This window comes from Tyto alba, unplaced genomic scaffold (genome assembly GCF_018691265.1).
Source record: "Tyto alba isolate M040663 unplaced genomic scaffold, T.alba_DEE_v4.0 Super-Scaffold_19, whole genome shotgun sequence".
Classification (NCBI taxonomy): Eukaryota; Metazoa; Chordata; class Aves; order Strigiformes; family Tytonidae; genus Tyto; species Tyto alba.
This window is the reverse complement of record NW_024881281.1, coordinates 11234532-11260003: the sequence shown is the minus strand read 5'-3', so window position 1 is coordinate 11260003 and position 25472 is coordinate 11234532. Positions and strand designations below refer to the sequence as shown.

Below are 25472 nucleotides of genomic sequence, written 5' to 3'. Positions count from 1 at the left end.
TACTGTGACTAACAAGAAGCTAATTTTGATCATTTCTATCAAGGTTTCCGTGCTGAAACTTGCTTTTTCCAGGAGGATTAAGACACTTGTAATTAAAATAAGCTTTTATTTGTGCATGTGTACACTTATACTGTAGAGAAACTCAGGAGATGGGTATGTATTCACACAACACAGAAGTACGATACTAACAGAATTAATTTTAGATTTGAACCAGTATTGTAAAAATATCCCATCCCTCCAAGCTCAAGTGAAAACTAAAATCTCTATTGTGCTTAATGTAGGTTTAGCAGTCTCTCTGTGTGTCTTAAAAATAGAGGAGTTGACAAACTGATACAAACCACAGTTTTTGTTGTGAATCTTCTGGAAGTGCCTGCCCCATCTGTGTTAGGAAAATATCATCTGTGAAATCCTGCTCCTAGATGGACTGTGTAGCTCCAGTGCCATGGAATGAGCTGAAATGACCTCTTCCTCCTGAAGTTCAGACGTTATTTAGCATAAACGCAGCCCCTAAGGCCTTCACTGAAGTTGCTGTCTTCCAGTGCAGCAGCCGAATGTGGGCTTCAATCTGTTTTGCTTTGCTGCTGGAGTGCTGTGAGGTAAGAGGTTTTGAGTTACAAACCGTATGAATCCCACTCCTAGGTTTGTAGACATCAGTTAGCCATCCCTATGATTAGAAAGTAAGTCAGCCTATATATTTTCAGCACAGGAGACTGGAAGTTTCTTTTTATAGGGATAACATTTCAAAACAGATATAATAGTCCACATGTTAAGAATAACAGGAAGCATTTTGAAAAAGGTAGCTCTCAGAAAGGGAATTATTTGTTTCTCTTTATTAAACCCCCAAACTTGATGGGCTTTCTTTGTCTTCCCCAAAATTATCACTGAAGACCTCTTGAGTGTATAAGCCAGGTACAGCCATCCCGCCAAGCTGCCTGAGACCACGGCAAGAGAGAGATCCATTTGCTGGCTATGGAAAGAGATAGAAGCTCATCAGGCTGTGGAACAAAAGCAGTTAACGAATTTTATCAAAAAGATGTTTGCTATGCACCATCTCTCATCTGAACCTGTCTCTCTTACTCCCACAAGTGGTCCCCGTGCAGTGGTGGCACCGTGGGAATGAGTGGGGCTAGCAAGCCCTGCATCTGTGGGCACATAGCTGGCGTGATGGGCTCTCTCCTTACCCCAAGCATGCTGCTTAGTTCTTCTTTTCATGAAGCTGGGGGGGTTCCAGGTTCCCTGCAGCTGCTTTCAACCACTGTGCAGTCCTGTGCTTGCTCTCTTTCCAGGTAAAGAGGGGTCTGTACCCAAAATGCCTGGAGGCTTTGTCTGTCTCATAGGAGAAGGTGGTGACTATTGTGTTCAGCCCAGGCAAGTTTAGGAAAGGCTGTGGCTTCCAGAAAGGGTACAAGATGACCTTGATTATTCTGTGCAATTGTACCATTAACCACATCTTCCAGTAAGGGATGTGTGAGCCTAATCTCACTGAGGGGTCCGCAGAAGAGAACAGCTGATGCCTGATCAGAAAACCTTTCCTTGTTGGAGTGTCATCATAGCAATAATACACTTGTCCTGCGAGTAAGTCTGGTTTCAGCTGCAAGTTCCTTGCTGCGAGAACATGCATCCATGCAACGTTCCCTGGAGAAATAAGATGGGGAGAGAAACAGGTATTCAGGAGGAGCTAAATGTTCCTGTTTACAATGAGTACATTGGCTTCAGTGCTGTGAAGACGTGAGAGCACTTATCGTGTTACTCAGCTGTAGAGACTGAGTAGTTAATCCAGACTTCCAAGGTCCTTTAAACCTTTGGTCTTCCCTTTGAGCTGGACAATTAATGTGCCTTGTGATACTGGTTCATGTGAAGCGAAAGGGCAGTGTTTTATAGTGAAAGCAGGATGAATGAGAGGCAGTGCTTGAGGGTTTTATTCCTGGCTCTGCTGTGAGCCTTTGAAGAAGTCACTTGATTTATCTAGGCCTGATTCTTCTCTAACAGCATTTCCAAACTACTGTTATCTGCACTTTTGGAAAAAGATATATGTGTGCTACACAGAAATAGCTAAAACCCTGCATGATATGATGTTGAGTTATACTTCTCTGAAATGCATTCAACACCACAACAAACGCTTTCTACAGGTGTCATGACTAGTTTCTTGTGCTTGCTAAAATCAGTTATGTAGTACAGCCTTCTTTGCAAGGAATTTTACAAGCAGTGTTAGTTTAATTTCTTATAATGAAGAAGAAAAGAAGTGTCTTTTCAAGTCAAAACCATTTTAAAAATACTGCCTGAATTCCTCTCTCTTTCCCCCATATATCCCTTGAAATGTTTACCTCAAAAAAAAAAAAAAATGAATAGATCTCTATCCTTTTTTCTGATGGCTTTTTTTTTTTTTAGTTTTCTAAACAACATTTTCCCTGTGTTGAGGAGAAAAAAGAAAACCCTTCCCAGAAAAACAGTAGAATGTAAACAACTCTTTTAAAAATTCTTTTAGCCTGTCTAAGTTTTCTGCTTATAAAAATATTTGTGATCATTCACCATACTCATCTCTGTCTTAGAAGATTATGGTTAAACTGATATGTAAAATCCCCTGTGACTAAAACAGCCTGGTAGCACCACATGCAAAGAGATCAATCATTCACTCACCCACGTATATGTAATTACGCTCTGTGTTTTCAGGCTCCAGGTAGTTCAACACACCGTTCCTGGTTTTGGCAATCAAATACAACTCTTTAAGAAATGTAGCTTTCTCCCCATACACTGTATTTGGACGAATGATGCAGGTTGTGAGTTTACCACCGTTGCTCAGCTGTAAAATCAGGAAGGGATGTTAGCGAGTGTTGGATTCAGAGATGAAATCTTCTGCAGTGATATTGGGTTTACCAGATAAAGCGAAAACCTGGGAATATTGGTCTAGGGGAGTCAACATTTGAAGAAGTGCTCTGGATACTTAGGGCCTGATTTGGGTCCCTAAAAAAACAAGGAGATGCCCAGTTTGATTTTGTTTGATTTTTTTTTTTTTTTTTTTTTCATAACACACCTCCACCCATGTGGTGCTCACTAAGAGATGTTGGAGGGTGCTAGTGGCATTAGTATTTGCAACAACCAGAGTCAAGTACCAGAGGAAGCCAGCTAAGCTAGCTGGGCTCATACTGTAACCAGGAGATAGAGATGCTCCAGGCAGTGATTTAGATCACAAGTCTAATTTTTATATTCTGCTTCATTCTCTAGAACTCATTTGTCTGCTGACTGTACTGGGAGTCTAAAAAGTCTAGGCAGCTATCATAGGTAGATGGCTGTCTCTGGGTACCCTAATATTTTTGATTCTTAAATTACTTGAGCACATCTGAAAATTACACCTCTATGCAGTATGAACTAGGTGAACCTGGTTTCTTAGGCCCTAATTTAACACAGCTCTTTCCAAAGTTGCAATCCTTCCAGTGGAGTTAAAGCACAGGTTTAAAGGGCAGCACCCTTCAATCCTTTAAGAGTTTGACAGCTTCCTGATGATGTGGGAATATCAGGCTTTGGTAAACTCAGGGAAATGTGGTTTATGCAGCAAGTCAAGGCAGCACCTGGATACACACTTAGATATGAGTTGTGGGGTCTTTCTAACCATCTCTTTCCTACCCATCCTGTGCTGTAATACTGAGGGTGCTACCATTGACTTTTGTACCATTTTTCCGTTGGCTTCATATACAAGTTTTTCTGCCATGGCCTTTGTCTTCCCATAAGGCAGCTCCACTTCTCCACTGTATTTGGTGTCCTCATTTCCTCTGAAATAGATTGTGAGAGGTGGTGAGTGACCACGGAGTAGAGCACAGGGCTTGGAGATATTTGTTACAGCGTGATTTATTCTGCAATCCCTGCTCTCCAGAGACTTACCTCTCGCTGTGAGTTATATGAATCTGAGATCTTTGCTGCAGTTTGGGAGAAATAGGGCAGTTCTGGGTGTTCATAGGTAGGTTTGCATGAGGATAGTGGTTTGATTTCTGACAGCTGGATTTGGTTTTGTCTAATAGTATGATTGAAGCAAAAAATACTCTGTCAGGCAAATTAGAAGGCAGTGGAGTTACATTTTTAAGCAACTCACAAGTGGCTGAATAAGGTGGAAAGAGCACAAGAAAATGGAGGGCAGGAAAATGAGAGCAGTTCTACTTCATTTTTTCATTAGAGGTGGAGAAAAGTCCCTCATGAGCCATAAACTAAAAGGCTGCTGCTTGATTTTCTCACAGAGTTGATTAGAGTTGGGAGACATTTGCCAGTGATGTGATAGAGCTGCTAGTGATCTCCTGGAAGACATGCAATCAGTGGGTTTATGCTGGGATTATTCTTCCATCTCCCTTAGCAAATTATGCTTGATTAAGGCAAGATTAAGGGCAAGCAGGGCTCACAGCCATGCTGGGGACACTTGATTGCCACTATGGAAGACAAGCTGCTCCTCAGCTTCCTAAGTTACAGCTGCAAGGAGAAAAGCCCATGGGATCTAGCATGTAACTGGCCTCACAGGCCCTGAAATAATTCCAAGGAGAAACGAGAAAGCAGCTCTGTACCACACCAGGGTGCTGGCGTTTTGTTGCGGTGGTTCTACATCAACATTAGTCCATTGCAGGATTCGGTTAAGCAGATTCAGTGAGCTCTGGAGGAGCTGGGGAGTGAAGAAACCTCATCTGAAGCATTGGGAAGGGCCATCCACGAATACCATGTGGCCACTTGCTCCCCTGCTGACATGACTAGCATGGGAGCTCTCTCTCTCTCTGCATGCTGCAGAAGACTTTCTTCACATTTTTAAATCAATTTACTCTATATTTTGCTCTCCTAGAGAAATTTACCCTAGACAAACACCAGTCTCTGCCAGACATGGCGTACCCCCACACAGGGCAAGGAAGAATTACCATGCTCCTTTTGCAGATGGGGTTTGGATGTTCCTTTTGGGAGGGTTAAGTGACCTGTGATGAGTTCATGCAGCAAATCTGTATCAGAGGTCTTTTTGTCAAACACTGGGCCTCAGGAGAGCAAGCTCTGACTTGGGTTCCCTGTTTGACATTGGACAACTTGATTACTCTTTTTGGTGCTCAGATCTCCATATGTAAAACATGGACAATACTGTTGCCTTTCCCTTGCCCATTCAGCTGTCTGGTATCTTGCGTGTCAGATATCCCAGCTGAGATCAGGGCCTTCTTGTACTTCAGCAAAAGAAATAAATTAGGAGCATCAGAAATACAGCCTCCTCGCACACCCTGGGCTTTTATCACAAAACCCTCCTCTCCTTTCCCGTGTTTACGGGTGATGAGCGAAAGAAAAACCAGAAAACAAGCAAGACAAAAGATTGATTGTGTATGGTTTGTTGCAAGCCCGGGAGAGGCCCAAGACAATTAGGGGGGTTATCTAGAAGTTCTCGTTTTAATTGCTTTCTTTTTTTAATCCAAATTTATTTTTTGCCTTGCAAGGCTTTTAAAAAGCAGCAGCTCCACAAAGGGGGCAAACCCGCCTGCTGTTCCCGGGCTGCAGAGCTCTGCTCGTGTTTGCCTTCCCCCACCCCTTCTGAAGCCTGGTAGTAACAAAGAGCTCAGCATAATGCTCTTGCTTTTCAAAACGATCACAGATAACTGAACGCTAATAAGACTGGAGCAGCATTGTCAGAAGGTATCTCAGCAGTGACTGTCTCAAAGGAATTGAGACTGACAGAGGCATTTTCTATTATTGTCGGATGCTGAGGTGTAAGCATTATCCCTGCACCCATCACCCTGTCCAGAGACTAATCATGCTTTGTCTGTGTCAATTCCCAGGCATGTGAAAGTGAGTTAAATAAAATTATATGAGGAATAGTGGAGAAAAGGGACAGAGAAAAAGAAAAAGGCAGGCAGGCAGGCAGGATCATGGACTGTGAGGGAGAAGAGCAGAACAGATTGGGTGGGGATGGGAGAGATGGGAGGAGGAGGAAGGGGAAAGCCACATCACCTGTGCTTACAGTCAGGAACACAGAGCCATATTACGTTGCCTTCCAGTCATTGCTGGACTCCCTGTTGAGACAAGTAGTGTAATTTTTTACTGGGGGCCTGACCCTTCTCTCATTTTGCATTATGTAATTCCCTTAGTTTAAAATCAAAATAATTGGACAAAGAGGACTACTCTCTCTGGCTTTCTTACATCATCATGGGAGAACCTGAATGTATTCTGCAAAATGAGGTAAAGGCTCTAAGTGGTGTTTTTATTTGCATCTGTGGTGGAGAAGGATTGGGAGTTGGTGGGCAGAGGATGTTCATCTGTAGCTCTGTAAGCTCAGTCCGAATGGGGTTTTGCTTGTACCCGTTGGTGCCATCATTATAAGCCAAAGGAATGTCCTCTCAGGCAAGATTTGGGGCAGATTGTTCAAGGCATCTGATCATATCTATCTCTTAAGTCGCAGGACTAAAATACTAACAAGGATGTGCCTGGATCTACATTCATTTTTAGATATTTTTATACGCTAATGATTAAATTCCATAGCTTCTCAGTGACACAGAGCCTCTAGTGCTCATGGTCCCAAGTGGATTGAGGTTTGTTGCTCTTACGGATTTTTATCCCTAAGCCAGACAGATTTTAGTGCTTAAACACTTTTTAAAACAACTGGGTTTTGCCTTAGCTTACTTGTGAGTATGAAATTTAGGCATGTAGGTCTTTTTAAGTTATGTGTTAAGCAACCTTTTCTAGCTGGGTGCAAATTTCTAGAGCCAAATGCCTGAAGCCAACAGTGTCTAGACTGGCTGCCTGTAGAGACAAAACTTGACTTTGAGCCAATTCCCCCTGCACATAAGTTTCCATGGTTTGAGCAGTTTGTATGGCTACAACCATGCTTGCAATCAGCAAGGAACCTGACAATGGTAAGTATCAGACTGCATAGCTCTCTGCTTCACTTCCAATTTAACTTAAAACATCAGCTCTTGGTCTTCAGAAATATCAGCCCTGTTCTCAAGTTGCAAGTACTGTTGCCCTGTGAATACAGAAGGTATCCAGATGCTGAGTCCTGAGCAGGAGTATCAGCTAATAGTGAAAGTCAGGTCTGGATATCAAAGATCTATAAGCACAAACCTCTTCCAAATCGTACTTTTGACCACTGTATTTGTATTGCTTCAAATCCCACCTTTGCTGCAGGAGGTTTTCTAAAGCTCTGCTGCTTCTTATGAGTCTGTGGATCAGTCTCATAGGAGCCACATACAGAAGAGATGCATTAAGCATAATGTCCCAAAGTGTATAAAGTTCAGGAGTTAGCCCTCTTAAGCATATTTCCAGGAAAAAGGATTTTGAGGGATAGAAGGGTGTGATTTACAGATCAGATCCAGGCCACATAGAGTGTAACTACACATGAATATTGCAGGGCAGCTTCACAGCAAATGCATCTGTCCCCTAAGACTATGTGGTAAACTGACCTTCTTCTGAAATAGTGCTAAAATAGTCTGTATACAATTGACTACATTTAATAATAGCAGCTGGGTACAGGCTTGCTAGTAATTCCCTGTGGATCTAAAACAAGGAGGGAAAGTGGGTTGGCAACAGTAGAACATCACCTGCCCTTTGGATTGACTCAATGTGGGGAGAGCAAAAACTCTGACCCAACAGCAGGATACAGCTTGACCTTATCATAAACCTTAATCATCTGAGACCTTATCTAAAACTGATTTTAGGGCTTAGAGGAGCAGGGCTGTACATATGGGCCACAGCCTGGAGTTGGGTCATACGTCTCTCAAGCGACTCTTTCAATCAGTGGTATCTGCTACTGGTCAAGTTTAGGTTGGGAATAGGTATGGTTCCTGAAAGTGAAAAGCAGGAAAGAAGGATTGACAAGAAAGAAAAGATGAATTGACGGGAAAGGGAACACATATTTTCTCCTTAGCAGCCACAGCAAAAATCTCCATCTGGTTGCAGTTTCATGACTGTTTAACTGGAAATCCAGGGTGATGGAGAAGATTTACTTGGCCCTACCTGAACATGGGCTCATGCGAAGTATTGGGTCCCACTGCAGCAATGGAGCTTGTGTAGACAAGATACGGAATGTTCAGGGTGCAGCAGGCCCTTAACACGTTTTCAGTACCTGTGGGGCAGGTTGGGAAGGACAAACATTAACCACCTTGCCTTGGTTCCTGTTACAGAAATCAAAAAGTATTTCCAGGCTTGGGATTCTGACTTGGAACAGATCCATCTTTTTTTACAGCTGAAAAGATGTAAAGCCACAGGTCAAGTTCCTCAGATATGTTTGCACAGGCATGGATGGTTTATAAGGTGAAAGTAGCAGTTACATCTATAGCTCTAACATGGCTTTACCTCTATGGCTATTGACAACTGACTTCAGTTGGACTTAATAGTTGCTAACAAAAAGGAAGCTGACAGCTCAGCAGAGCAAAGCTCAATGTTTTCTGTCTTTTTTTTTTGATTCATAGGCAGACTATCAAATGGTGAATTACAGCCTTCTGGAAAAAAGATTGGTGTTTTAGTCGCATATATTGTTCTACAGAAGTTCTGCAGGATGACTATAGGGTGGAAATCATTGCAACAGACTCCTGGTAGCTCCAGAATTTTAAATAAAATAATGGAGACAGCTTACAAATCCACGTGAAATCCAGATGAATCTGAAGCATGGTTTGGTTTAAGAAAGGTTGTCCTGGCTGAACTTGTGGGTCAGTGCGTGTGTGTTTTCATTGGTTGTTTTGGGGGGGTTGCTGGGAGCAGGTGGGTTTAAGTGATTTATGATTCTTCCAGGAATGTTTTTTGCATTCATCATGATTTTGATTCAAATTGATTCTACAAGAACCTCAATGACAACAGCATAACCATGGTTACATACTGAGGGCCTTCAAACATGATAAGGCAGATCTTAAAGGAAGCCACTCATAGGGTTGGTTTCCAGAAATCTCCACACTATTTATATCTGACTAATCAGGCTCTGCCCTTGAGCCCTGCTGCAGATCTTGCGTGGGAAGGCTTTTGATTTCTCTGCTGTCTTTGTTGTTAAGGACATAATCTGAAATTATCAAAGAAATCCTGATTTTTAGGATAATTTCAGAGGGCATGAATCAATGTGAAGGCCTGGTGGAAAATAATCAATTTACTTCTCCATGAGCCTATCACAACATGTAAAGTTAACTGAGAACCCCTGTTGAGAAACATTGCTGGAAACAGCTGAGTTAAAATCCATTCTGTTGAATAAAAAGCAGATTAAAAAGTCTTTAAGTGACTAGATGGAAAAAATAATTCTTGTAGAAGAGGGCTCTTCAATCTAGTCAACAAGACTACAACAGGATTCAGCAACCAGCAGTTGAAACAGAGGAAAGAATCAAAGCAGAAGATGCAAATTTTTTGCCAGAAATGGAAATTAACCATGGCCACACTAATACTCTTCAGCATTGTTATGGCTTGCCTGAAAGACATGATAGATAGCCCATTAACTTGCAGTCCTTAATTCTAGGCAACAAGTCTTTTGAAAAGGCATAGTCCAATTTAGCCACAAATTGTTGGGCTTAAGGCACTAATTGGATGAATTTCTGTAGCCCGGGTTACACAGAGGAGCCAGATGGAGGATTATATGGTTGACCTGTCCTGACCCTATTTTCTTCCATGAGGTCTACAGCAGATATCAAATACAGTTAATTTTTATTCTTTTACCTGCTATAATTTTGGTAGAAAATTTTAGTCTTATCTCTCAATTCAAGATTTTGAGAAGCCCTACTGTGGGCAGCAGCCTCAGTTTAGGGAGGGCTACATGGCGCTGTCCAAGGGGAGGCAGAAATGCAGAACAGTTTGTCTGAAAACACGGCTGCTGTTAAGACATCTCAAACTGTGCTCCTCAAAGAGGCATTCAGTCACCAGTCACACTGGAAAAATCTTTGCGTGTGTGGTTTTCTGGGAACATCGCAAACATCTGCAAGAGGTTTGGTTTGCTGAATAGGGGAGTTGCCCAGTGTTCACTGCTATCTGTAAAAACCTCACTACACTGAAGTACCTTGCTCATAGCAAGCAGACAATGAGGAGGAAGATCTCACAAAGCCATTAAAAGGCAGCAGGAACCCTCGGGCTCTGAATGTTCTCAGTACACATGCACAATACAAGCTCTTAAAATCATCTGGTTTTGAAAACAACTACAGCAATGAAAAGAAGGATGGAATTTAAATGTTGCCCTTGAATGTATCACCAAATAGTAGAAGCAGTAAGCAGTAATCGAGTTTGAGATATATGTATATAAAAAATATATAAAATTCCTTTCTTGTGGTTAACAACTATTTTAGTAGCTAACAGCCTGAGGTGCCATTGGAATTGCTGCTGTAATAGGGATTTCATTATTTTTATAGCCTGTGCTTATTTCCTAGATTTATGAACAAATTTTCTTTAAGCAGATCTTGCACCTAACGTGAAACCAGCTTTTGGTGATAGGAAGAAAATGTTGTGGAGCTCTCACTTAGGCATGGCTTGTAGATACATAATAGTTGTGAACTCTGGCTATAATTAAAATAACATCACTCCCTTAGAGTGTGGATGCAGTTCAACTGGTATAGTTTTGTGCTGGTATGTATTGTAGGGATTTTTGCCCTGGAAAACCCTGGGAAAGCTATAAGGTATCTAGAACAGGAGTTAACTTTTAATTGTTGTCCTTGTCGCATACTAAATGGTTTCTTACCACTATAGGCATGTTCTGAATCACCTCAGTACTATTAGTGAAAGTTACACCCTTGACCAGAATAACTATATTATAACAGATTTGACTTTCTAAGATGAAGCTTTAGCAGTGGAGAGGAGCAGCATGGCCTGCCGTGAGCAAGCACAGAGGGACAAAGGCAGAAAGTTCCCTGCTGGAAAATAAAGGTCCTGGGCACCTTTCTCATCACGTAGCAGAGTGGTGTGTATGAAATTCAGGGGACAAGGGAGCACTAAATCAGAGAGGATAGGTTTGCTGTAGTCCTCTTGCATGACTGCACCAAGGTGTGTGAATTTAAGGCTGTATTTAATTGTTTGTTTTAAAGAGCTTACCCCCAACGTTGACAGCTTTCATTTCCCAAAAGGGCACAGTGTTTCTGTAGTCCACAATAGCAGCTGTGTGAATAACCACGTGAACTCCCCGCATGGCAGCAAGGAGCAGATTGTAGTCTCGAATGTCTCCTTTCATCACTGTCACATGAGTGGTAGCTGAAGAAAAATAATATAACCGGAGATGCTGGAGAAAAAAAAAGCAGACCACACCAGCATCCTCACCTTCTTGAAGAGTGAGGATCCTTCATGGAAAGCTTTCTTCTCTGCAGGGCAAGCTGAAGCACACTCTAACTAATAACTATTCCATTTTACTACATCACACCAGGGGAAAACACATCCTTATTTTTGAACCCCAAGAAGCCAGATCTGCATCTGGTTTAATTCAGCACAGCACCTTGCCAGTTTGCATCAGCTGTGGGTCAGAATAGCTGTGTCTGTCATTGCAAATCTCTCACATGCATCCAAGGACAGCGCTGAGCAAGGACAGGGACTGCTGGCCAGAGCTGCAGCTGGTTACAGGACCTGCTCCAGTATGTGTGAATGGGTGAAGCTGTGTTGGACAATTTATTTCAGATAGAAGATTTTTAGAGTTTGCTGGGAATAACACCAGAAGAGTTCAAGGGACATTGCACAGAGCTTTATTTAAATTTCAAATACTACAGATGTGAGGGGAAAATAATGTAACAAGTTGAAAAGTTTCATAGGAAATTCTGCCCTTTGAGCCATTCAGAAGGGTTCCCACTCCCCCTCCCTGCTTGTCTCCCAGAATATCTGTTCCATACATGGCTAATCTTGGCATCTACGGCTGATTTTCTTGCTTTGAGAGTGTGTTCTAAAATTTAAGTTGTACTTTTCCTTCCTTTTCTGTAGCTAGGAACAGGCCAGCAAGAAACTGGTTTAGGAAGCAGTACTCCTTGGGGATTTTGCAATAAGCCAGACAGCAGTAGCAGTCACAGGGTTGCTTTGGGAAGGAAATGTCTCCTCTGCCCTGGGCTGGTGGCTTCCTGGAGAGTCCCATGCAACCAGGGATTGCAGGAGTGATTTCTGCAGGATCATACACATGAGCAGCTCAGGGAAGCACATGAGCACAATCCAGCTGCAGAAGTGTTATGACATGGAAACATTCGGTGAGCAACTACCAGGACAAGGTGATAAAAGAAGAGGGTTGTTCCTCATGAATTCAAAGGCGGGACAAAATTCAAGGTAGTGGGTCAGCTGGCTGAGCATTTGCTAAGCATGGGATGTAAGAAGAGGCAGAACTTTTACAGAAGGGTCAAGCTGATTTCTTGATTAGTATAGCCAAGATTTTGTGGACTAACTCATAGGAGTTTTACTATTAAATTAATTAAATATTCAAGCACAGAGTTGATTCATTGAGAACAGAGGGGAAAAAGAAAGGAGGCATTATCCATGTAGGTACTACACTTGCCTGGAGGACCGGAGTGCAGAGGAGGATGCTCCTCCCAAAAGTCTTTGCCAGTGCTGAAAGGTGAAGCAGAGCATCAGCAGCCTCACGGTGGGAGGATTTTGCTGCCGTTAGCGGTGAGGGAAAGCCTGCAACCGCTCAGGCTGAAGTGTTAAATAGTCTCTTTTGCATCACCGGTGTTAAGGCAGCTGGTGCAATTTAAGACTAGTAAGAGAATGATGAGAGCACATCCAAAACCAGGGAGGGTACAAAGCAACCATGAGAAATTTTCAAATTGATAAGACCCGATGAGCTTTATCCAGGGCTACTAAAGAGGTGATGGATGTAACTGCAGCTTTATTGCATTATCAGCTACTTTGGAGAACTTTTGGATGCACTGGAAGACAGCGATAGAACAAATGAAACACTTGTGCTTAGAAAGGAGGTAAAAAAAAGCCAGGAAATTACAGAACTGCTGAATTTCAACTCCAGGAAATTCAGGAACACACACTTAAACAACATGTGTGTGAGAACCTGTGGAATAGTAAGGAGAATAGAAGCAGCTGACATGGATTTGTCAGGAACAAATCAAGTCAGATAAATCTCCTCTGTTCTTATGACAAGTTAACATGCTGTACGGATATTGTGGAACAGGTTGATGTCATCTATCTTGATTTTAGAACGGCTTTGGAAACTCTGGGTCATTCTCATGAACAAGTCAGTAAAACATGGTCTAAGTAAGTCACGTTAGGGTGAGCACAAAGCTGGCTGAATTACAGTTCCTAGGAAATTGCCAGCTGTGGTAGGTGGCTGCCCTGGGGCTCTCCAGGGCTTATTGCTGTGTTTGAGTCTTTTTTTATTGTTTTCATCAAGAATCTGGCAGATTTCTTCATTAAATCAGCAGATAACATCAGACTGGGAGGGACTCAAAGTACGTTGGAAGATTAGAGTACAAGCTGAATGTAACTAATAGAGTCTGGAACAAAAAAAGGTGAAACTTGATAGGGACAAAGAGAAATTGTTGGGCTTAGTAGGGAAGAGGCAACAGATCTTCGTGAAAGAATTAAATTGGGCTACAGCAGCTCAGGAGCTATTGCCTGTCAGCAAGGTCTTGCAACTATGAAAAAGGCATAATTGTACTGACAGGTAAAAATAGGAGATCAGTTTGCAGGACAGAAGAAATAAATCCAGCGGCTTTGCCTAGCATTGGGAAGGCCACAGCTGGCCTCTCCGTCCTAACCTTGGTGCCCCCTTCCAGAAGAGAGCAATGCCAATGCTCAGAGATAGGAGTGCACAAGAGTTGTTTTAGCTTAAAGGAGAACACAGCATGGAGTGGAAAGGGATGGTGGGTTTCAAATTGTGATGATTGTTGTTTAAAATTACAGTATTAACTTATTCTACCTGTAAGGTTAGATGAGAAATCAAGGACTTGAATTGCGTATTAGACTGTACCAACAGTAATGGCCTGACAGTGCAGAAATTGGCTGCCTGAGGTGGCCTGGGGACAGGATAGAAAAACATCTGTCAGAAAGGCCATGGCCAACCTGATTCTGCCTTGGGGCAGAGGGACGGCAGTTGGGGTGGACCCTCAGGACTATTTCTGTCTCATATTTCTGTGATTTGCTGTGGAGTTAGGCCACAGACCTCTCCTGAAGCAGGGACTATGGCACCTCCTTAAGGCTTAAACGTTTTTTTTTCTTCAATTATGGATATAGCAATTGGCTACCTGAAGCCTGGGGAAACCAGTCTGGTGAGTTCATCTGCCTAGGGACAGTTTCTGATTGTGATATTTCCCTGGGAGTCTTTTAACTTGGTTTAGGTTTATCTCCTTTCTATTGATATCTCCTAACAGACAGGATCTCCCGTATCATTGTTTCCTCTCTCCTTGGGAGCAGGCTGAAGGTTTGGGCAGCCAGAGTGAGGGGGACCCAGCCCACCATTAACCCTGCAGAGCATATGAGCTGCATTGGCTTGTTTTGTGTGGGTATTCCTGAATCCAGTAAAACAGGTTGTTTTTCCCGAACATATCTCTCTGTAATCAACCCTGGTGAAACATCAGAAGGCATCTCTCAGAATATGATCAAATGGATTAATTTAGTATCTTTGAGAGTGTTTACCAAGACTCACCTCTTCCTTTTTTACGCACAGCACAGTAAGGCTACTATAGATTTCTCTCAATTACTTCAGTAATTTATTTTGCAATATCTGCAGCAGATGCTGAGCTTGATTCTATTATTGTCAGGGTTTTTTTTGTTATTTTTCTCAGAATTGGTAACTGGTTGGAGCAGTTCAGGAGCCTGATTTTTGTCCCTTTGCTGTTAGTCAGACTGGTTGAGCAGAAGCAACCGGGTAGCCAAGTTCCCATGTCAGGCACTTGGTCTGCATGTTTCTCCTTACAGCTGATCCCTGAATGGGGACTTAGATCCTCTGAGTGATATATCTCTTGGGGTTACACACTATGGATCTTTGATGTAGTCCTATGCTGAAAAACCTCTCTGAGCAGCAGAGTTTAATCCAGTCTGTTTACCCCATGCCTGTAACTGGCATCTCCAACATAATACCAGCTCTCTTGAAAGGGAGGGTTGTGGCCGTTAAATAGAAGATTATGCCTTTTTCTTACCTGTGGTGAATTTTTCAACTTCTTCTCTTGCTACTGAATCAAAAACTCTGACTTCTTTGATGTAGTCCTGTTGAGACAGGACCTCTACGATCTTCTCCCCGATAAAACCACATCCTCCTGTCACCAGGTAGACCCAGCCTCCATCCATATCTGAAGATGTTTTTGTGGTTGAGGAGTAGAGAGAAGGTTGTTACCAAGATCCTATCATGTGCTATTATCTCCCAGCCAATATGTTTTCTGAACTAAGTCTAAAGTTTAACTGCTATATAATGTTACTAGCTGAATATTAACTCCATCCAGTTATATATAAATCAGGTTTTCATTGGCACAGTCACACGATTGCTGCCACAGACATACCAATGCTACATACAGGCCAACTCTGGGCTCTCTGCCTCAGCCTTTCCCCTCTGCCACAGTAGCCCACGTTCATCAGGGCACCTCCAGCTTGCCCCGGTATGTGGCCAGTCTCAGTCCAAACTTCTGATGCCAGTAGTTTTCCATCCTGGACAGCCCTTTCCCACGGGATGGGTTGTCAGTTGTTGTAGCCTAGATCTCTCTGGGTGCTGCACAAAGATGGTGTGTCCTAGAGATAAGCCTAGGGCAGCCACCTTTCAGTGTGAAGCTACAAAGATCTTGTTCCCATGCACTAGTGAATTTGTATAGATGGTGTGTAGCAACACATCAGCCCGGTGCAGATCTGGACTGTGCACCGTGCAGGCAGGGCCAGGAATGGTCATTGCAACTTTATGGTCACTGACTCTACTAGTTTGATTATCTAGTATGGCTCCCCTGAACGAATTCTTTGAGTTGGAATATGTACATACATACACATGCATGTGTGCACACATGCTTGTTTAGGTGGAGAAAGTCCTCTCATAATCTGAAAAATGTCTAGTAGTAAAAGCTCCACCAAATCCTCTGTCAAATTGTTACAATGGTTAATTATCATCATTGTTAAAAGATTTCACTGCTATTTCATCTGTCAGACAGTGGTTTATATACTTTTTCCTTGCTAGGCTGAAAAGGATGTGTGCTTTCCAGTTTGTCATGTTGACCAAAAAAAAAAAAAAAAAAATAGAATTGGCTTTGTCTAAGGGTGCTTGTTCCTGTCCTGGGGCGGGAGGGGCACAGGGAAACCTGCCCTGTGGCACAGCCTCTCATACAGAGGCTCAGAGATAACTAAGTCAGGCCTGAGCAGCTTCCAGTCTGATGCCAACCAATTTTTTTCCTTAAGTCTGAAGTAGTCAAATATTTTCCAATCCATATCTGAACCAACTTGTCACTGGTTTTGGTGAACTGTAGACGCACTGTCCTAAGACAGGTAGCAATGATAAATAGGTAATGCAATGTACCTGCTTACTTTTTCTTTATAATATGTACAGCATAGCAGTTGCCTTTCTGGCCATCATGTTGCTTGGGAAGCTCAGGATTAGTTTGTTCCTGTACTAGGATCCCTGCTTTTCCCCATCCCCACTTCCCCAGTCTGTGAGCATGGGTTACAGATGCTGGTTCAGGATGCACGGGGGTGGGAGTACTCCTGGTAGCCCTTCCCTGGTCACATACACCAGGCTGAAATGTGGAGAGCAATGCCAGCTGCGTGAAAGTAGAAAACAATACTGTCAGAGCCATTCTTACTATCGCGTTAGTGCCTGTTTGTCTTTAAAAAGTGAGCTATATAGCAACTTGCTGCCGAGCATGTGGTTAATGAAGAGTTAAGGCAATGTATTCAAAGAGTAACTGTGTTTTGTTTGTGAATATATATATTTTTCTTTTAATCAGCTCCTGCTAGAAGTTTAATCTGTTCAACTCTGCCATTGATTTTTCTTGTGCTGTGTTAAGCGCTAGGAAAAGTGCCGTTTCCCCTTGCTGTGATTACAATCAGTGGCCATAATGGCCCAGAGACCAACATGGACCTGATGCTAATTTGGTGTTTGGCAGACCAGCACAGCCACAAATGTCCCAAGAAATTAATTTAGCCTTTTATCCAGCAACTCCCAATCTGTATGGTAGTGATTAACAGAACTGCATTCCCTCAGAGGACTTTTTGCAAGGATAAATATATCAGAGTTGGAGGTGTTTGGACACAAAAACCAAGATAAATACACCCTGAGAGAACCAGAGAAGTGCTGCATGGGAATGTTGGGCATCAAGTAACCTTGAGTATGTCCTCATCAGTGATGCAAAAAGCTGCATGAAGCAGAGGCCTTGACACTGTGGACATTTCTCAGTGTTTACCAGACTTTGCCTTTGCTACAATATTGGTATCTGCATATCTGCAGTGTAATCTGATCTGTAGGCGGAAAAAAATTGGGTGCGATTTACATATCTTGTTTTCGTTAGGATGTAAGAAACAAGTTCAGAAACCAGAACTATCACATCTCTGACAGAAAGAGCCCAGGTCCTGTCCTACGGCCAAAGCTCACGCATTGTAAAGCCTCCCTTTGCAAACAGAGAGGTAGCTGCATCTAAATAGGTAGTTGTTCTCATCATTGAAAGGTTCAAAAAAAAAAAAAAGTTCCGAATCATTTACTCTTCTAACAGTTTGGATTGTCACAAGAGGTGATGATCCTCGGAGTCTCCATAAACCCAGAGGCAAATTCAGAGAAAGTGCAGGTGGGCAAAGCCGCTTCTGGAGGAGGCAGATGCCCAGGAGGTACAAGGGGGTTGCAGGGCGGGGGCCGGGCGGCCCTTGCTGCCTTAGATTAGCCAACTTGACTTTCTTGAATTGTAAGGAAATTTTTGAGGAAGTGAGGCAAGTTGCAAATAACAACAGATTTTAATTTACGCTCTTAAGGACTGCAGAATTCTCTCTCTGGCTTGTTCCCCCATCGCACAATTTGCAGCAGCCAACCCAGCCTCAAGTGCCCCAGCTCAGCTGAGGGAAAGCTGTGATCCCGCACCTGTACTGCCGTAAAACTCCCGCAGGAATAGGAGGGCTCTTCCTGCTGGAAGAGCCTGCCAGGTCCAGGTAGTGCCTCACTCTGGGATGCAAAGCAAGCTGCTCAAGTTTGGCATTGCTTGAAGGCTTACCTAGGCTGCTTCGGGAATTAAATGCCTCACCACGAAGGTGGGATATGGCCCTGCGTTTGGGTGGTGTGACTGGGAATGCAGAGTAGTGACTAAGGGCATCCTGGAGACAGATCTCAAACCTCTGAGATGGCAGCCGCGCTTGCTGAAGCAGCATAGCCACTATCTGCAGAAGAGTCAGTCCCATCACAAGCAAGAAAACTGTCAGATTTGGCTTTAGATAATTAAGGTCCTTTTTGCCCCTCCACCCCACAGAAGACAACCAGAAGCAGGGTCTTTGTGCATAATCTTGTTTTCTAAGAGACCTGAAAACAGAGTAAGTTGAGATGGCAGGAAAGAAAAATGCCCTGATTTCAGGATGCGGTTTGCTTGAACTTGCTTGGAACTTTGTGAGTACAGGACACCTGACATCATATTCATTTACAGTATGTTTATTTCTCAGTGCATTACATGAAAGGTCTTTGGTATTTGTGGGTTCTTGAATACTGTTCCCACTCTGCTCTGTAAGAAAATGCTGAATACAAAACATTCCATATACAGTAACAAAACCCATAGCAAATAAAGAGAAATAGATATTTTGAACAATAACATAGCAATATGAAAACAGATAAGTAACCATGCAAGCAGTGGAACAAACAGGTTGTGTTTACATCAAACATTAGAGCCTGCCATAAATGAGTTCATTGTGTCAGATGAGATTTATTCTTGCTCTAAGTTAAGAAATTACACGATTGCAAGATATTGCATGTGGCTGCCCCGTAAAAGGCCGAATGGTTGTAAAGCTTATTACAATGAGAGAAGCCAGGACCATTTGCACACATATGAAACACACTAATATAAATAAAAAAATACTGTGTAAAATAACTAGTGAAAAAGTTAACAATCCCTTCTATGGATGGGAATGTGCCTTGTGAACAATTATAGCACCTTTGAATTGCTTGGTTTCAATGCAATCACAGAAACTGTGAGTAGTTTAAACCCCTATATCACCAAACACCAGAATGGAATGTAATCTTGAATAAGACAGAAGCTGTAAACGTTCAGGAGAATGGATTTCCAATAAATTGTATCGAGAAATAATTCCAGAAGCTGATTGTCTTTTAGAAGCCTTTGTCACAGTGGTCAGGTTCCTACATTAATATAGTTAATTGCAGAGACTGGGAGTGAACCTCAATCCCAGAGCCAAACTCTCAGAAAGCCACTTGTGAGCCATTTGCTCTGCTCCACTGGAAGCAGCACCAGTCTGTGCTAGCTGAAGGTCTGGATCTGGATTTTATGGCCTGTTCCTTTGAAAGTTGATGGCAAAATTACTGTGGAGTTTGGTGGGAACAGGTGAGGGCTCTTCTCTTTAGTTTACTCCTATTTCCCTGGGTTGCTATCAGTTCTTTACAGTAAGTGCAAATTAGATACTCTGGAGAGAAGCATTCTCCGCCTCCCCAGAGTACCAGATTGCTGGTGAACATCAGGGTGCACGAATTGAAAAGATCTCTGGTTGTGCAATGTGCTGCTGCTGCTTCTATTTAGCTCAAGGCAAGGAAAATGCGTTACTACTACCAGAACCGATCCAAGTCAAAAACACATTGGAGCTCAAAGAAACATTAGGAATTTCAAAAAAGTCTTAGGAAAAAAGAAAAAAAGAAAAGAACACACTATGGTATTGCACAGTATGCATGTAAGATAAAGCACTAAACATTTCAGTTAAAATCTATTTCTAAATGAGCACACATTCAAAATAAATCCACTCTAAATTACATAGACATGGCAAGATGCATTATATGCCCTGGCTAAAATGAACCTTAGTATCCTGCCTAAGATGGAAAATGTGGTTGGAGTGGTTTGCTTAGTCATGATTATCATTAATGTCAGCGTGTGAGGCTATGTTCACCTTTAAAACATAATTAAACTGGGACTGCACAACAGTGTGGTCCAACCCTTGTGTAAGTAGAGAGGAATGAAATCCCAGCTTAGAGAGAAAGTCCATTTGGTATAACCCTACTGTCACCCAAATTAAAGATACAGTACCGCATAAAAGAGATATTTAGCTAAATAAAGCAAGAAGTGTGGGGAGAAAAAAAATACATAGCTCATACAGAAGTCTGGAAAACTCAATAATTAAAATGGTTGCAACCCAAACCTAACCAGTCTTCTGACAATTGACTTGGCAGGATTCATTGCAAACAACTTCCATTAAATTTCCTTTCATTGTGCCAGTAATTTGTTTTAAGTAATTGAAAATCCAAAATCCTAGTCAATACTTGAAGAGAGCAGTCATCAAACTCATGCAGTAGCTTTGAATTCAGGAAGACAAATGTAGAGGGAGAAAAATCTCTCTTTCAATTCAGTGTGAAGGCTCCAAAACGTCAGGGACGTGAAAATGGCCTCATTGTACTCTCTCTTCCCCAAATTCAACCCTGTAGCTACAGGTCCAATGAAACCAAATTTTGCTGTTTCCCCTTTTAAAGATTGCTTTGGTTTAGTTTAGTTCCTGAAACTGCCATGAGGAAACTTTCTTAACGTGGCAAGCACCTACAGCTAGCACCAGCCTGCCCAGTGTACATGTTTAGACTGAACTGGGATTTCTCCTCAGTCTTCGGGGCCTGATTTTCCAACACCTCCTGGTTGGCGTAAGGGGTTCTCTCCTGGAAGCCACTGGCTATGTCTTGTAATGTCCATGTGATCAGGACCAAGATGGGCTCAATTCAACAAAGAGGTAATCAAGTACTTCTCAATTCCTACATGGTAATCAGCCTGTAAGTGGGGAAACATCTTTTTTTTTTTTGCATGTTTAATTCTTAAATGAAAAGATTATGCCAAGAATGTATCAGTGGCTGCACCACACTTAGCTGCCCATCAACAGAGCTATTGCCCTCATGGTAGTGAATGGAGGGCCAGGGGCTGCTGCTCGGGACTTCAGTCATTGGCCACACGATGGGAAGTTGAGCTGTCTGTCTTTGTGACTCGTTTTAGGCTGGGAGCTGGTTGCCAGCCTTCTTTAAGACACTGGTTTAATCCAGGGTCATTTATACACATACGGTCATTAGAGTTAGCACTTGGTTTAAAGCTGGTGCTGGATTTGAAACTAAGATACACTTAAGGAGACTTTATTTCATTCTCCCAAAAGGATTATGAATACAGGATGGCTGCTTGAAGTCAGTAACCTGCTTGACTTGGGCAGTTTTACTTGTTTTTTTCTTGTCTTCCTTCTATATCACACTCCAGCTGTAATTCAGAGTACTGGCAGGCAAAGTAATGCTGGAGCCTGAAGCACCAGCTCTTGGCAAAACTCTGTGCTCACTTCCCTTGTTGGAGTCTTGGGGAAAGTGAACACCTGATTGTACCTTGGCCTCAGCTCCCCAGATGTTTGTAACACTTTGGACTTGTTTGTTTGAAATGTCCAAAGGAAAACTTGAGCATACAGAAGTACAACATGAACTATGTGGGCTGACTGCTACATGAGCTCCACCACTGGCATTAGCCAAGTGGCGTGAGGATTCAAAGCAGGGCAAGTAAATACATCTACTGTGGCCTCCAAGCCAGCTTAAATCAAGGCTGTTCATTATTTAGCTGTACAGCAGTAAAAAGCTTCTGTATGAGGGCAAGTTTCTCTGGTGCTTGCTCAGCATCAACTTATACCATTTCACCTGTTTTGAGAGGGATGGTTGGATCCCTAAAGAACAGGGTCAAATGAAGACGTATAGTGAACTCAGTCATCCTGAAGTAGCCTGTAACCTGTTCATTTCTGAAAATATAATGCTCTTCAGAGGAAAGATTTGAATGTTCTGATGTCTCTTTAGGTCTACCATGTTTACAATGTATATGGAAAGTTAATTTAATGTGTGGATATTGTTGGGCTGGCAGAGCTCCTTCTTCTTAAGCCTCATTTCCAGTGTACTACGTGGTTCTGGTTTTGCCTTGGGAATATCACTTCAGGTGACAAGGGTTGTTGAATACATGGACCACACAACTGCTGGTCTTTGAAACAGCTTTTGACAGAAATTTTGTAGCAGGACAGTTTACCTTTTTCAGATAGCTGTATCTTGCACTAGGAAACAGATAGAATGTGACCAAGTTATGTAACTTAGGCCATAAAATGACAAACACAAACTCAAATTACTCACTTTTGTCCTAGGCTGAATTTGAAAATGCTCAGGAACAGGGGGGAGAAGGGAATTAAAAAAAAAAAAAAAATTACTATTGGTTCTGTTGATTAGTCTCACCCTTTCTAACAAAAATCACTGTCTACATGAATGACATCAACTTGTCCCATTTGATTTGCACAGCAGCTGTAGTGACTCATTTGTCACTGAAGTGCAGGTTCAACTTCTTAACCCTGGAGCTGGGACTTCCCCGCAAATGACAATTTATTGCAAAAATTAAAATGACTTTGTATTTAATTCCCAGTGCAAGATAAGCTCCTGACAAGACTCTAATTCCCTAGGTCGTGGTTTGCTACTACACCATCTCCAGATTCAAATGGCAAGGATTTACTCACAAGATAAAAACAAAACAATGTGAAAACATTCTTCCTTATAGATGTGTGATTAAGAAACTATTGAAAAATATCCTTTTATATGAATAGTTATTGCTACTACTTAAATTATTTATTTCTGGATGTATGCACAAACTGGATGCAATATAGGAAAATTCTTGCACAACTGCATCATATCTCATACAAACTGCTCTATATTTTCATAGAAGCAGTCTAATCTCACTGAATATAGATAAAAAGTCAATGTTGCCATGAATATTTGCATCAAAAGTCCTTGCTTAGCCAACCATGAATAGAAATAATGCCACTCACATGCAATTAGCAACATGAAAACACAAGATTTTGATGCTCATTTCCAAAGCGTAACCTGAATTGTCAGAGTAACAGTTTTAAATGTTCTTTGAATTTTCCAATTTGCTCTTTGCTTAAAAGAAATCCTTGCAGATGAAAATGCTTTAATGGCCTATGAAAGTGGTATTTTCTCCTGGAAGTCAGCATGACACCACCACATGAGATAAAAGCAGATGCCATCATCTATATCAATGGACAAGGCTAAGGCTTGACTTTGAGTCTAGATGGGACTGACCGTCTCAGCTAGAAGCAGTGCTTTAACTGAGTAACTTTCAAGGGCAGTGAGGAAACAAGGGGAGGATTAAACTCTTGTGAGACAGTCAGGAGGTGTCATTTCTGTAGACAGCTTCTGAGGATACCTGCCACCTGGTATTCCAAAGGCAAAACAACAAAATCAAGAAAAGCGTTCGTAAGACCCTCTCTGAGCTATGGATAAGACAATCCCTGCAATAAGGGCATAGTATTGGCCACGTAAGGAAACCCAATTGCCAACACTGCAGCCTCCTTCCCACTTCATTTGCACTCTGCAATTAAGCACTGGGATACTGTATCTTTAACTGGTGAAAGGCATGGAGAACACACAGACGCTCCTACTTCATCCGACTGCTTCTCCTTTTGGCTTCACTGTCATCCAGCAGTGAAGAGAGGATCTGGTAGGCCTGTGGCTGCTGGGGTCCTCCACGTTTGATCTTGATGCTGGTTCGCAGGGGGGAGCCCGGGATCACATCTTGTCCAGAGCCTGGCTCAATGGAAGATAAAGAGTCTGTAAGGAGAGAAAGTCACGGGAGAGGGCTATTTAAAAGGGGAAGCTAAGGAAAGAGTAAATGGGCCCTTCTGAATGGTACCTCTTCTGGAAGAAGTGTCGTCCCTCCTCTTGTCTTCCCATCCAGCAAGCAACCGTGGCACTTACATGTTTGCTGCCATCACATTACTCCTACATTAGGTCTTTTCCCTCTGCCCTGCCTAAACTCCTTGGGGTAGGTACTCTTACTGTGTGTGGCCCAGCAGATCCTGTTCCCATTTGTAATTTCATTTATAAAGCACTGTTCTTTTATTGATTATAAATTTGCTTGGGCTATAGCTGCTACTCAGCATTGCCCACAAATTCCTGTTATTGAAGGATGAGGCCAAGTGGGCGCTGGGAAGTGATGCTCCCGAGGGTTTAAGTATCATTTCACTCCTTGTAAAGGAGGACATTTTGAGGCACTGAAAAGATTGAACAAAAGGATTGATTCACCCTAAGCTACAGCCAAATTAGCAATAAAGCTGGGAATAAATATTAGCTGTCCATTCTGCCAGCATGCCTCGTGGTAATGCACTCTCCTCTTTCTACAGCGTCCTGCCCTACAAAGCTAAACATACATTTGACTGTGGCTACTCTTCTATTTTCCCAGCAGTCAGCAACAGATGCTGATAACTCAATGCTGCCTCATCATTTTTAATGCCCTAGTTTCTTCTTCCTTTTGCCTTCAGAGATGGACATTTCCTTTCTTCCCTGCCAAGAGCCCAGCCTCACAAGCCAGACACCCAGCCTTAGCTTGATCCCACGAGGCAGCATTTCTGTTTCAAGTGAGCATTTGGCTGCTAGAGGATTTGTGCTGTGTTCGCTGGGAGTAAACACGGCTGGGCTGCTCTCGGCAGTTTGCTCGGCTGGAGAATCTCAAACTGCCCCCTCACTGCACAGAATAGGTTTGTTTGCTGGTGTGTTTTGCCTTGTTGCTTGGGTGGCTGTGGTTTTGGAAACCGCACCGATTGGGAAGTTTCTTGGGAAAATGAGAGCATGCTATTGGCATTGCTGCGTGGGGCTTTAGAGCTGGGCTGAGCCGGGCTGCCCAGGAACCTGTGGTAAAATCCATAACACCTACTGTGAGAACATGACCAGAAAGCTGGTGCTGGGTGATTTAAACCTGCATGGTGCCTTTCAGTGCCGGGAGGTCTCTGCTCAAGAATATTCTCTTTTGTTATTTTATGTCTTTTTCTGTTTGGTTTGGGGTTTTTTTGTTTGTTTGTTTTTTTTTTTTGTTGTTGTTTTTTTTAAACCATATACACACAAAGGGATGAACGTAATTACACAAGGAAAAAAATACCTTACTTTCCAAGTTCTCTTTCTAAACAGTATTTTTGTAGGGCCTAAAATACGTCTTAAGTTAAAGAATAGAACTATCTCAAAAGCACAGAGGAAAAAAATAATATCTATAATGTTATTCAATAAAAAAGGAACTATTTATATAAAGGCATACAATATAGGTGTTTAAAGATGGCCTTAACTACACTGTACAATTAAAACCCATCCATTTTTGCAGACGCAGTTACAGTGGTATAGAAGTATACATGGGTATAAATAACTTGCCTTCCATCCCAAGCAATAACAGAAATTATATTTATGTCAGTAAAAATGGTTTGCCAAAATGACCATTTCAAAATAACAGCAGCGCATGCCTTGTTGCTGCTGTATTGCCAAACAGAGAATGTATAAAATAGATAAACTAGGCAGTTCTACAGGGGCAAAGTTGTGTGAATCCCCCAGTCCAAGCCCCAGTGTCTGTACAAGCTTCCCGAAGAGCTGACATTTTGTTTTATACTGGTATAAA

General features: G+C 42.3%; 2 protein-coding genes and 1 long non-coding RNA gene across 8 annotated transcripts in view; 1 reads left to right on the top strand and 2 right to left on the bottom strand.

Annotated features, from left to right (window-relative positions):
• LOC116964435 overlaps positions 1-25472 on the top strand; it is an 83565-nt gene that overhangs the window by 50177 nt on the left and 7916 nt on the right. The gene's annotated exons all lie outside the window — the stretch shown is intronic.
• On the bottom strand, positions 1196-15162 carry LOC104357633 (3 beta-hydroxysteroid dehydrogenase type 7). The gene is made up of 6 exons (XM_009963090.2): positions 15015-15162; positions 10990-11145; positions 7954-8062; positions 3668-3767; positions 2638-2800; positions 1196-1635 (listed from the first exon to the last, which is right to left on the bottom strand). Exons 1-6 carry the CDS (start codon positions 15160-15162, stop codon positions 1196-1198), a joined length of 1116 nt encoding a protein of 371 aa, XP_009961392.1.
• Positions 18457-25472, bottom strand: part of COL26A1 (collagen type XXVI alpha 1 chain) — a 180405-nt gene continuing 173389 nt past the window's right edge. For 5 of the 6 annotated variants that reach the window (XM_042791594.1, XM_042791596.1, XM_033004055.2 and 2 more), the window contains one exon: positions 18457-23644. In XM_042791594.1, the coding sequence (XP_042647528.1) occupies positions 23472-23644 (173 nt within the window). In that variant the 3' untranslated portion in view covers positions 18457-23471. The remainder of the gene's footprint in view (positions 23645-25472) is intronic. The other variant, XM_042791595.1, reaches the window with a different exon arrangement.

Excerpts from the sequence above, each read along its gene's own strand:
- LOC104357633 (XM_009963090.2), bottom strand. The coding sequence starts at position 15,162 with ATGGATGGAGGCTGGGTCTACCTGGTGACAGGAGGATGTGGTTTTATC. Across the intron at positions 11,146-15,014 it reads AGTTGAAAAATTCACCACAG|CTACCACTCATGTGACAGTG; the intron begins GTAAGAAAAAGG and ends ATTTTTCTTCAG. Across the intron at positions 3,768-7,953 it reads TCGCATGAGCCCATGTTCAG|AGGAAATGAGGACACCAAAT; the intron begins GTAGGGCCAAGT and ends AATCTATTTCAG.